Genomic DNA, 14,100 nt, shown 5'->3' on the forward strand with positions numbered 1-14,100 from the left:
TTTGATGACTGAATGAGAAGTATATGCAAGTTTCTTTAATAAGTGTAGTCATTTTACCATCCTGTCTTTTGTCAAATAACAATAGCATCACTAAATTTTTCCCAAAACATATATACGTATAATTTTTTTAAAATTTCACGTATACGTAGAATCATTCCTTTAAAGAATGATAGCTTATTTATACATTTTACTATTTTCTGTGTCCAGGGGGAAATATTTTCCTCTTGGTCTAGCTGAAAAACATTTTGTGCTCATTACTAATATCAACTGGTATCAGCACTTGTCAACAGGAAATGAGCTTTAGAAACATTTTTTCTTGGTTTTGGTTTCAACATATCTTAAAGCTCAAGCTTTAACAAGATTAAATTTGTTTATTTTTTCTCTTTGTAGGAATGCGTTAACTGTAACCAATTAACAAATGTTAGCCAATAAAATTCATATAAATAGTTCTCTCTAATATCCCAGAAAGTAAACACACAAATGAAACAAACTAGATAACTGAAGTAGATAAAATCTAAAAACTAAAGAGCACAAATTATATTTCTTAATAAAGTAATATAAAAACATTAATAGTATAATATTTATATAATATATGAGAGTTAAAAAAAAATTTCCACAGCTAAGAGTAGAAAAACAGACATATTTTACCGAGAATTACCCTACTATACCCCTCTGCATTTAAACATTACACATTACAAGTTTCCTTGAAATTAACTTCTCTTTGGAGAATAATAAATTTTTAGGACAAATGATACGTGAGTGTCCAAAAGAACTAGAAGAAATAACATGGTTCAATTAGTTCATTGTTAATATAAAAGTTCTATAACTTATTAAAAATTTTTTAATGTAATTGTTATGATTTCTCACCCAAACTTTTATTCCCCAAGTTAAATACAATGATAACAGAAAGCAGGAGAAGTGTAAGAACTCTGAAAGAAGAAATTCAAAAGCTGGATGATCTTTACCAACAAAAAGTTAAGGTAAGAACTTTGCCATAGTTTGTGTAGGTTAGCCAAAGCTATCATGATTGACTAGGCACCTGTTCTGACATCAACCTGAAATCTTTAAGCTATATTCAATAACCTGTGTTTTAGTTTCATCTTCTCTTCCAAAGTTTATTGTAAGGAGTTATGTTATTTGTTCTTTTAAATGACTTTTCCTGGACTTTGGCTATTTTACCATAGAACATGTTAATTGTTCCATCAGTGTTTTGTACCTGCATATGTGATTCAGTATCCTTGTCAGAACAAAACATGTTTTAAAGACCAGTCCAAAGCATAATCTCTTCTACCTTTTTATGGAGATTTAGTGTTAAGTACTCCTAAACCTTAAACCCCAATGAGGCCTTTGCATATGCCTATTAAGAGTCATCGCAAACAATATCCTGATCAAATTCCAGAGATCATTTACATGAAATTTAAAATGTGGGAAATAATAAGATTCATTTCCCACCACCCTTAACCCACCTTCTGGCCAGCGTTTTACTTAGGGAAGTACTCAGATGACTCTGTTCATTACCACTTATGCAATTTATGTGAAAATTTTAACCACACCAATATTTTTTACTTAGTTATACCAACAGAGTATTAGGATTTGAAAACTTTTCTCTTGCCCTATATTATATTGATAGCTTATACATTTTTAAGCAGTGTGAAATTTTCAGAAAATACACCACAATAATATGATCTACATGTAAAATATGAGGCATTTGATAATCATTTTTGTTTTTTCATGTTTTCTGTGGCAATACTTAGTTTTTTCTTTAAAGCACTTAAGTGAAAGACTCTCATATTTCATCTTGAGAAACCTAGGAATTGATGAATTTTGGGCTACTTTGCCTGTACATAATTAATACATATGTGAAATAATGGTAGTATAAAAGTTATCCACATTTTTACTTATATAAAAGGCCTCTTTGATGCTCATTTAAAAAATATTTAAATCAGAGTATCATAAAATTTCCTGTAGTACAGACTTGAAAATACTGCTGAATAAATTTTATACAGGCCTGTTGAAAGGTCACATGTTTACAGTATAAGATTCCCAAAGGAGCATTTTAATATCTCTTAAATATAAAGCAGTAAGCATCCTGAGAATACAAATGATGAGGCAACCTGATTTTTAAAAATGCTTTACATTTTTTAAAATCCACCCGTAGTATATTGAATGTGAATATCAAAAAATTATAACCATGACTTTATCCTGATAGGAAGCTGAGGAAGAGGACAAAAAATGTGCCAGTGAGCTAGAGTCCTTGGAGAAACACAAGCACGTGCTGGAGAGTGCTGTTAATGAGGGCCTCAGCGAAGCTATGAATGAGTTAGATTCTATTCAGCGAGAGTAAGTTCATCTCACCAAGATTTATAATGTTTATTTTCAGTTTAATTGTTTAACATTTCTATAAAACTAGATCTATGTTTATTTGCTTTAATCTATATTGGAGAGCTAGTTGGGGGATGAGAATGTAGTGACTAGAACTTAAGCAGAATAGCTTAAAACTTGAAGATACTTTTCCTAAACAAATACATTCTGCTGTGAGTGTAGCAATTGCCCCCTTCATTTTTAGATCCAATTAATAAATGGATTTTAATCCCTGAAAACAATATAAAATTTTAAATCAATTCAAATAATTTTGGCTATTTGTCAGTAAATTTTCATAAAATTCCACTAAGCTTTAATAAACTCTACTAAGCTCATATTTTTAAGATATATTTCCTAGAAATTAAGTATATCATATAATTATACTATAAATTATACTATAAACTAAACCATGTACTATAAATTATAGTCAGTGTGCTATAACATAACATGTGCCTTCATAATAATCACTACACTATACAAAATCTGCAGTGAAAATCAGAGGACTTATGTGGAAGTGTTGTGATGGGACACAACACTTAAAAACTCTGTCAGCGACACGTCAACAAAAGACAAGAACCTAATGAAAATGTTAGCACAATGGTAAACATGTTTAAGAAATACATAAATACTATGATAAATAATGGCACCTTCCCTTAAAAAGCCTGAAGTTTGGATGGGGAAATGGGCATTCAAAGGGTTGCAACTTGTGAATTATTGAGAAGAGATAGAAAAAAGGTTATCTGAAATCATATACAAAGTTGTAACACCAGATGTGGATGCTTGTGGCTTATCACATGTAACAAACTGAAGGAGGTGGTGCCCATTTGAGGTGTGTACTTATGTTTATGTATTTTGTATTTTGTTATTTCTTTGCATCTGGATTCAGATGAGTAGTTTTCTACATTCACCTCATGTTTCTCAAGTAGCATATTGGTATAAGCAAATGCAAAATTTGCATTATGCTCAAATTGCTACCTAGTATATCAATCCAATTGAAATAAATACATGTTTCTAAACATTATAAGCATTATAGTAGAACTGTATACTTATGTTACATTTCTTAGAAGTTCTTCATTGTCAAATTATACATTGTCAAGTTTTCCGTTATAATTTTAAAACTTACAAAGGAAAAATGTTAGACACGATATGTGATAATCAGAACTAAGATCAGTGACATCTCTTACTTATAGAAAATTCTCCCTTTGCGTATTCTCTTGTGCAACCTATATAAAATCAATATACTGAATCGTTAATCTATAGGTTCTGTGTACATTTATATTAAAATTACTTTTTTTTAAAGTCTTAAGTGGCCTTTAAATAACTAAAAAAAATCTTACTTTAGCATTGGAGGTACAACCCTTAAGAAAATCACAATTCTTCATTTTCTCATTTGAAACCTAAGGATAGAAAAGTCGGTTGAAGGTTTTATCAACTTGCAGTTTATTTTGAATTTGAATGCCTAAAACTAAGACTCCTACTCTCTCATTCAAGTATATTTAATGTTTTGCCCCTGAAAACGTTTGTAAAGAGGTATTCCTACTATAAATGCTATCATGCATGCTAGTCATAGGAAAATATTAGATCAAGAATCAAGTTTACAGTCTTATCAAAGACTTAGGTAAGACCATTTCCTCCCAAGCTTTATATGTTAAAGTGTGAGGTTTTGTTGCTGTTTTGTTTTGTTGCTTGCAAAGAATCTTTGAAAATGTTTTTATTTCTGTTTTAATAATTGAGAGCTGGACCTCCGAATTACACATAGAGCAAGCAGCACATATACTAATCACAACCTGGTTTTATTGAATATGAAAAGGAGAAGTGAACTAACTAGAACTGGTATGTTAGATGTTTTTCCCTAAGCAACTCAAACAAGTTTTTATTCTACAGTTACCAACTGGTTGTGCAGACCACAACTGAAGAAAGACGAAAAGTAGGGAATAACTTGCAGTGTCTTTTAGAGATGGTTGCTACACATGTAGGGTCTGTGGAGGTAAGTATGCGAAGGTCTTTCCTAAATTCCAAGAAAGCTTTTTAAAACTTTGATATATTTCTGTTTCATTTCTATCAAAATTAAATGATAAATTTTATTTCTTTCAAAAATATGATCTAGTATAAATTTGTCAGAAGAATCCTGGCTAGCAGTGTGGTAAGGGGACACCAATGCCTCTTATAAAGTGGTCTATTTTGTTCACAAAAACAACAAACAATATTGATTACGTCAACAACATATATTGTGCCATACCACGTTCTACACACCGAAAACATTTTAGTACTTTTAAAATTTCATTAAGATTAAGATGAAAGGGCATGTGTTATAACAAATATTTTTCCTTTCTGTTAATTTCATATAAATACAGAATAAAGTATTTCTGAAACATGAAGTTTACCTTATCCTCACCTTTTGCATATATTGAAAATTCAGCAATAAAACTATTCCTTCAACCTGCTGTACAGAACCCAAAAGCTAAGATAAATTACTAAACTCCAAAATTCCTGGATAATTTATTAGCTGATAATATATTTCCAGTTGTGAATGGTTAAAGGAAAGAAAACTCATATATCACATTAACAGGCTTCCATGTATTGAAAGCAGAGCATATGATATCCTACTTCCCCTCATCTCTCCTGAAGGACAGTGGACCGCTACTTTCATACTTGCCATTGCTCCTCACTGCTTATTGCTAAAAGCAAAGAGAAGCACACTGCATACTACATACATCAGAAAACCTGGGTCCCACCCACTACTAATTCAGCCACTTGATAGCTCCATAAACTTTCTTTAATGGATCCTTTTTCAGCCACAGACCAGAAAATGATTTGAGTGATAACTTTCTCACTCTCCCAAAGATGATGTGTAATAATTCTGTTCTAGGTGCATAAAAGAAAAAATTCATTCATAATATGCAATTGTTGGCTTAGATTGAGAAAGTCTGTGTATATGTATCATTTTGCTTCTTTTGGTCTTTACTTTCTTCATCTGTAAAATGAGGTTATACTAAATAATTGTCAATATCCTTTATACCTCTATCTATTATAGATAACTATTAGTCTGACTTTTTCTATGGGGCAAAGTGTTTCTTTGAGCATTTCCCGGTAGAGCTCTGTACAGCTCTAATATGTAGCTCAATATTCTAGACCAGAGGAGAGCAAATTACAGCCTGCAGGACAAAATGTGCCCACAGCCTGATTTTCTGAATAAAGCCACTTCATTCACTTCCATACTGTATGGCTGCTTTCCCACTACAACATCAGGGTTCAGCAGGTGCAACAACAGTCATCTGTCATGCAGAGCCTAAAATACTATTACATGGTCCTTTACGAAAAAGCTTGCCAACTCCAATTCTAGACTCCTACCTCAATGACGGGCACAAAAATACTTTTTTTTTTTTTTTTTTTGGCTGTTCAGATGCTCCAAAAATTATCATAAAGCTATAATAACCAACACATTGTAGTATTGATGCATTCAAACTAATCTTTCTGATTAAGAGTCTAGTTAATAGATGCATGGGCATCTATAGGAAACCAATATATGAGAGAGGTAGTATTGCAGAATAGTGGGGAAAATTAATTGTTCAATTATGGAGTTGGATTCCTACTAGACAGGAATCAGTTCCAGATGAATTAGGAAAATAATGTGAGGATAAATTTTTATCTTTTAGAAGAATTACAAGACTATTTTTACACTTCAGGAGTTGTAAAGGAATTCTTAAATTAGATACAAAAAGTACAAACCACAAAAGATATTATGTAAAAATTCAGTTTTATTAAAACTTAGATCTCTACATCTAAAGACATAGAGACTAGAAAGACAAGCTGCAAAATGGTAGAAGAAACTGTTAAAAACAACTGGTAAAGGATTCAGATATATAATAACCTCTGAAAAGTACAGAAGGTGGGCAAAAGACTTGAATGGGAATTTCACAAAGAGCTAATGTGGCCAATAAACATATGAAAAGATATACCATTTCCCATCCTCAAGAAATTGGCAAAAAATTAAAGCTTGATAATACTAAATGCCAGCAAGTATGTGGAGAAATGAGAGTTCTTATTGATACTGCTGGGGTTATAAATCAATGTGACAATTTTAGAAAACAATTTGGCAATCTCTAATAAAACTATGCAGTTCTACTCTAGGTATTTAATTAAATTTTTACACTGTCTGCTAAAGTACTGTACTTGGTTAAATAGTATTCCCCCCAAAATACATGTCTTTCTGAAATCTCATAAAGTAAGCTAATTTGGAAACAGGACTTTGTGGATGTAATTAGTTAAGATGAGGTCATACTAGATTCAGGTAGACCCTAAATCCAGTAACTAGTATCCTTATAAAAAGGCCATGTGAAGATGGAGGCAGAAATAGAGTGACTCGGCTACAAAAAAGGAGTGCCAAGGATAGCTGGGAACTGGTAGCAGCTGGGAAGAGGCCAAGGATTGTCAAGAATTGCTAGAAGCTGGGAAGAAGCAAGGAAGGATTCTTCCCTAGAGACTTCAAAGAGAGCATAGCCCTGGCAACATCTAGATTTCAGACTTCTAGTCTCCAAAACTGAGAGAATAAATTTATGTTGTTTTAAGCCACCTAGTTTGTTGTAATTTGTTATGATATGATATTCGAAATGGTAAAAATCAAATAACTCGCTGTATTAGTTTCCTATTGGTACCATAACAAATTATCACCAATTTAATGTCTTAAAGCAACACAAATTTATTTTTTCTTACATTTCTGGTGATCCAAAGTCTAAAATGGGGCCTTTGGGCTGCAATCCTTCTAGAGGCCACCTAGAGCACTTAGCTTATGGCCTCTTCCTCCATCTTCAAAGCCAATAGCACAGCATCTTTTATCCTCTCTGATCTCTCTTCTGTCCTTAGATCTTCTTTCTCCAGCTGTCACACATTCCCTCTTACAAGGACCCTTGTAATTATGCTGGACCTACCAGGATAATGCAGAATAATCTTTTCTCAAAATCCTTAACCTAATCATACTTGCAAAGTTTCTTTTACTGGGAAAGATAACATATATTCATAGGTTCTGGGGATTAGGACATGGACATCTTTAGAGAGGCTGCTATTCAGCCTCTACTATGCCTTGGAACAAACAAAAATTCATTAACAGTAAAATGTATAAGTAAATGAAATCATTCAATAAAATACTCTGTAGCAGTATATGAATAAACTGTAGCTATATGCATTAACATGAATGAATCTTACCAAGTGAAAAAAATAAGTCATGGAACATTACATTTAAAGTCATTCAATAAATATGAAGGTTAAAACCAGGTACCACTAAACTACTATATTATTTAGAGGTGGAGTGAGAGTGTGTGTGTGTGTGTGTGTGTGTGTGTGTGTGTGTGTGTAGTAAAAGTATAAAGAAAAGCACCATTCGAGACAGTGGTTGTCTCTGGGGATTGAAAAGGGGATACGATTAGGAAAGGGCACAAAAGGGGCCTACACAGTGACACAAGAATGTTCCTTTTATTTCTTTTCTTAAAAATGTCTTGTCTGTAAATTTCACAATTAAACACTTTAAAGGTATTAATGTGTTTACATTAACAATTGCTAATTTCTTCCACTAGAAACATCTTGAGGAGCAGATTGCTAAAGTTGATAGAGAGTATGAAGAACACATGTCTGAAGATCTCTTAGAAAATATTAGAGAGATTGGAGATAAGTATAAGAAGAAAGCTGCTCTAATTAAGTCTGCTGATGAATGAAGATAAAATATTATCTAAGCAAGAACTTTATTAACTGTAAATTTTGAAATGTACTTTGTAGGTTAGAAAAATCTCTAACATATCCTATACCCTCCTTACAATGAAGTATCATGACCACATTTTCTCATGTCTGTGAAATATTTTTATAGCTTTTATAAATCTAGTTCATTAACTTAAAGTATGTATAACCTGAAATTATAATTTGTTGGTTTGCTAACCTTAGACGTGAAGGACCAATTATATACCAATAAAATGTTATCAGTAAAGTGTCTTTTCCCTGATTTCTCTGCCTAACATCAGATGGTTAGAAAGGTATTTTGATCTAAACCAAGTCAACAAACTAACTGTGGTCCAAGTCCAGTCATACTCACTCATTGACGTATCAACTATGACTGCTTTCACACTACAATGGTAGAATTTAGTATATGTGACAGACTATATGACCCACAAAGACAAAAATGTCTACTATCCGATCCTTTACAGAAACAATTTGCCAATCCCTGGTATATACTATACAAAGGTTGGTACTGTTCAACTAAAAAACTTTCTTAATGAATCTGGACCAAGAAGCTAAAGTTCTTTCTGGCTTCTTGCCATCTGTAGTCTGAAATAAGCAAAAGAATATAGAATGTGAGAGCTAGAAATGAATTCATTTCTAGAGAAGTTCTGGTTTGCCTCAGATCACACCTCTTAGCAGTGGAAGCCACACAGGAACTTAATTCAGCCGGTACACTCAGTTGAATACAGTCACAAGAACCATGAAATATGAAATGCGCTGGATATTGTTAGGAAACTCCTCCTTAAAAGCGAATTAACATCTGCCTTCAGTTGAACTTTCTATTCTTCAAACTTTATTCCAAATCTAATGCAACTCATAATGAATAACATGATAAAATGAAATCTAAGCAATATACTATAAAAACCCAAAATGGAATTCTAGCAAAGCTTTATGAAGGGAGGGCATTCAGCCTGAAAAAGTGGAATGAACAAAGGTGGATTATAGGTGGGAGATAAATAACAGAACAAGATTAATAGTTACCAATGTATTCAAGAATCTTGACTGCTGACATCTAATAGAACTTTCTTCAGTGATGGAAATATTCTATCTGCACTATCCAATGTTGTACAGCCATATGTGTCGACTGCATACTCGAATGACATAAGTGACAAAAAAAATTAAGTGGCTTTGCCACTGAAAACATCATGGAAACAGCAGTGGCATCACCTGGAAACTCATTAATATACTCTTGGCCCCACCCCAAATATACTAAATCAGAATCTGTACTTTTTATAGTTTATTGACTTTAATTGTATATATTTAAGTTTTTTGTAAGTTTATATATATGTGTACATATATATGTATATATACATTCATAAAATCATCACAAGCTAGTGAATACATTCATCACCAGTAAATTTTTTCAAGGCTCTGCAATTCTTTATCTTGCCCTTACCTAAAGCCCCACACGCACCTCCAGGCAAGCACTGATTTTTCTGTTACTATAGATTAGTTTGCATTTAAATAGAATCATACAATATGTATACCTTCATGGCTTATATCAAAATATTTTGAGATCCATGATTATTTTGAGATCCACATTGCACTGTATATCAGTAATTTGTTCCTTGTTATTGTTGAGTAGTGTCCTATTATATGAATATATTGAGTTTACCAATTTACCTGTTGATGGACATTTAAGTTGTTTACAGTTTTGGGTATTACAAATAAAGTCATTATGAACATTCATGTACAAGTGTTGTATGGACATGCTTTCTTTTGCATAAACACCCAGGAATTCATATAGAATAGGTGTATATTTAACTTTTATGAAACTTAGAAAATGTTTTCTAAAGTGGTTGTACCACATGTTCCTATCTGCAGTATGTGAGAGTTCCAATTGTTCCACATTTTTACCCACTCTTGGTATGGTCAGTCTTTTTACTTTTAGCCATCCTAAGGGTATGTGGTTATAGCTCATTGTGCTACTAATTTGCATTTCCCTAATGATCAGTGGTGTTAAACATCTTTTCATGTGCTTGTCAGCCATATATCTTCATGCTGAAATATCTCTTCAAATATTTGCCTATATTTTTCTCAGATTGTTTTCTTATTCCTGATTGGCAAGAGTTTTTATATATTCTAGATATAAGTACTTAGATACATATTTTGTAAATATTTTCTCCCATTGACTCGACTTTTCATTTTCTTCATAGTGTCTTTCGAAGTGCGAAAGTTTTAAATTTTGATGAAGCCAAATTTATTGTTTTTTTACTTTCCGCATTTTGTGTAGTATTTAAGGAAACTTTACCAAGCTCAAGAAATCTTTGCCAGCATCACTGTGATTTCCACCTATGTTTTATTCTAGAAGTTTTGTAGTTTTGACTACTGAATCAGAATTCAAATCTGCATTTTGAAAGGTACCCAAGTTGTTCGTATGTCCTTTAAAATTTGAGATGCACTACTTTAAAAGAAGTCACCATTAGTCAAGTATTATCCATAACATAATACTATTTAATAATTTAGGAATGACAGAAAAATTATACTAAGTTCAAAGTGATAACCCAAGCACAACTTGTGACATGTTTAAAAGACAAAAATGATCAGTGTACTTAACAGGGCATTTTTCACTTAACATTTTTTACCTCACTCTACAAGTTTTCTTCTGAATTCCTAAGGACATGCTTTTGTCTTCAGAGCTACCACTATTGAGGTAGATATTATTTTATTTACAAATTCCAAGAATCCTAGAGTTAGAAAAGACTTTAGATATCATACAGTTCAACCTCCCAGTGAGGAATACCTCCCTTTGCATTTTTGTATGTGGTACCGAATCCTTGTCTAAATACTTTGAATGATAGAACTTTTAAATTATCATTACTTCAAAGTGTTTGATGGTTGAACAATCTTGCTTGCCAGAATGTTTTATCTTATTTTGGGCTAAAATCTGCTTCCATGTAACTTCTTCGAGTTCCATTTTTGTCGTAGAATAGTTGGGTTATCATAGTTTGCAGTTCTATTTAGGGCTATCAATTATCTATTGTTTATCTTATGTTCAATCCTATGTTCGATTAAATCAATCTTTTCTCAGTTGTTTTAATCTTTGTTATTTTGTTTTCAGTGTTACTGCTTTAAGCTTTTTCTATATAGACTTTTTCTTTAATTTTTAATTTTGAAATAATTTGTCTCTGATTTCCTTTATGTCAGAACAATTCCTCATTCTGTCTTTAACTTTCATAGCCTTGGTATTTTTGAATAATTTAGTAATTTTTAGACTGTCCCTTAATTTTGGCTTAATGTATTTTGACTAGATAGAGTATGCATTATTTGCTGGACACCAAAGAAATGATGTTACATTATTTTTTAGCACATTGCAGCAAAAGGTGCATGATATTTATTGGTCCCATTAATGTTAACTTTAATCACTTAGTTTTGGAGGTAGCACCTGGTTTTGGAAGTTACATGGAGGCAGATTTTAGCCTAATATAAGATAAAATTTTCTGGCAAGCAGGGTTGTTCAACCACCAAATACTTGGTGGTTGGAAGTATTTGGAAGTAGTTCTATCATTCAAAGTATTTAGACAAGGGTTAGAAAATATAAATATTCTAAGTTACTATTTTTACCTTTGTGATTAAGAAGTAGGGAGGATACTTTGTAAGTATATTTATCATCAAGCTTTCTTGTACTAATTTTAATCTGTCTCAAATAAATTATTACTATGATGGTTGCATAAAGTGATTTTTATTGATATAATTTACATATACCATTATATTAATTTCAAATGTATATATTAAAAAATAAATCACCACAATAAGTCTAAATAACATCCATCACCACACATAATTACAAACATTTATTTTCTTGTGATGAGAAATCTTAAGATCTACTCAGCAACTTTCAAATATACAATACAGTATTATTAACTATAACCACCATGCTGTACATTAAATGATATTTTAAATTTCTAGTTATGGTAATTTTATGTGCCAAAAAAATTTTTTAATTTCTAATTCTGTCATTCATTTCCTCTAGATTAATCAGTTGACATTCCATTGTAAGGAAGAACTTTACCTTCTCCACTATTTATGGCAGCATGAACCCGTGGGTTCTTTTTAATCAGTGGGTTGTAATCTGTAACTATTATTATTTATTTTGATATTTAAATTGCCCCAGATTTGATGAGTAGAAGCTCCTTCAGGCTGGCTTCTATCCTTTTTTGACATTTATCCATCCTTCTTAGAGCATTGTCTTGCTTTCTGGCAGAACAAGATGTTCTAGGCCCATTCTGTACTTTTCTTGCTCCATTTCTGGAATCATCCAGTTCTTCAAGAATGACTGGTCCCTTTCAGTGGACAATAATATTTAGAAACCAAAATCTGAATACTATGTGGGTTCATTGCTTCTAAAGTGCCAATGCTTTCATGCTCTCTCCATGGACAGAGCTAGAAAATATAAGTATTCGTAAACATACCTACATCTATATTTATAATTCTGTGTGGATATATTTAAAACCATGTGTACATAATGATAACTCCAGTTCCAATCCAACACCATACAGGTGCTTGATCATGGGGACCAGAACATAGGCTCGATAAGCAAGAATTCATTGGTTTAGGAACACATTTTTAGAATAAAAGATATAACACCATGGAAAGGACCCCCAGAGGATGGGATAAACTCACTATTGCATGGCCCTTAGGAAGCTGGATAAAATGATGGCTAACTCTCAGCAAAGTGGAAATGTCTGAGTTACCTAGACAGAGAGTAAGAGGAAGGAATAAAAAGGCTGAGGGAAGAGAGCATACTGGGATACATAATAAAAAGCCAGAAGAGCCCCCAGTGTTCCACAGGAGGACCCTGAGGACACTGCATGCATTAAGGCCAAGAAGACTGCCCTTAGGAGAGGGCAGCAGTATCACTAGAAAGTTCAGTGGTGGCTCCTCCACAGGCCGAGATGACTGTGGTTAGAGACAGGCACAGAGCTGAGCTTGTGAACATCCATGGGGATGATGGAGCTCCAAAGTAACAAAAGCCAGAAGGCTGCTCACAGTGACGGGCAAGGTCAGAAGAATAGTCAAAGGGGTCAATCTGAAGAAGTCGTGGGAGTAGTTAATAGAGATGCTGTCCTTAGAGGCAAAAAAGAAAGACAACTATGTTAACTCTCCCACCCTCTATCATAGTATAGTCCAAAGAAATCGGACATTACACTCATCCAACAAGGATGAGGGATTTTTTTTATCTTTTTTTTTTTGTTTTATAATGGACTATTTGTAGAGCAGTTTTATGTTAACAGAGAAACTGAACAAGGGTGCTTTTAACTCTATAATCAACAAACAGCAAGAATGTTCAATCATGAACCTAACGGTGGTCATCCCTACAAAATCCTTTGCTCAGTTCCCAGGTGACTGATGAAGTATTGAATCTCTAGAAGGAAGGACCTAGCAAGGACCATGGGCAGTACACACTGTGATGAATCCCCCAGCTCTTCAAAGAGACCTGCAGTCACTTGAGCAATTGTACACTGTGGAAAGGAGACTAACTAGACAATCTTAGGATTATTTGACACAGGATCTGAGTTGACAATGGCCAAAAGCACCACCACGGCCCCTTGATTAGAGTGGGGCCTATGAGGACTAAGTAACTGATAGAATCCTGGTGAAGATCTGGCTAACAGCATATCCATTAGATCTGTGGACCAACCCAAAGATTATTTCCTCAATCTTCAGATACATAGTTGAAACTGATATACTTGGGATTTGACGTATACTCTGCATTGGGTCCCTGATATGCAGAATAAGAGCTATTACAGTGAGGAAAGCCATATGAAAACTGCTGAAACTGCCTGCTTGACCAATATAGTAAATAAAAATGACATACCAGGGAGGATGGCAGAGATTACTGCTACCATTAAAGACCTAAAGCATTCAGAGGTGGTAAGCCTCATGATATCTTCGTTTAACTCACCAGTCTGGCTCTTTTAGAAACAGGATGGATGCTAGAGAATGACTGGCGACTACCACAGACTTAACCCA

General features: G+C 33.3%; 1 protein-coding gene across 2 annotated transcripts in view; it reads left to right on the plus strand.

Moving 5' to 3' along the window:
• NDC80 (NDC80 kinetochore complex component) overlaps positions 1-8,335 on the plus strand; it is a 35,158-nt gene extending 26,823 nt beyond the window's left edge. For both annotated transcript variants that reach the window (XM_039845088.1, XM_039845099.1), the window contains exons 14-17: positions 888-980; positions 2,210-2,340; positions 4,246-4,348; positions 7,932-8,335. In XM_039845088.1, coding sequence (XP_039701022.1) covers positions 888-980; positions 2,210-2,340; positions 4,246-4,348; positions 7,932-8,069 — 465 coding nt within the window. In that variant the 3' untranslated portion in view covers positions 8,070-8,335. The remainder of the gene's footprint in view (positions 1-887; positions 981-2,209; positions 2,341-4,245; positions 4,349-7,931) is intronic.
• Positions 8,336-14,100: the final 5,765 nt, after the last annotated feature.

This window comes from Pteropus medius, unplaced genomic scaffold, assembly GCF_902729225.1.
Source record: "Pteropus medius unplaced genomic scaffold, Ma_sr-lr_union100, whole genome shotgun sequence".
NCBI lineage: Eukaryota > Metazoa > Chordata > Mammalia > Chiroptera > Pteropodidae > Pteropus > Pteropus medius.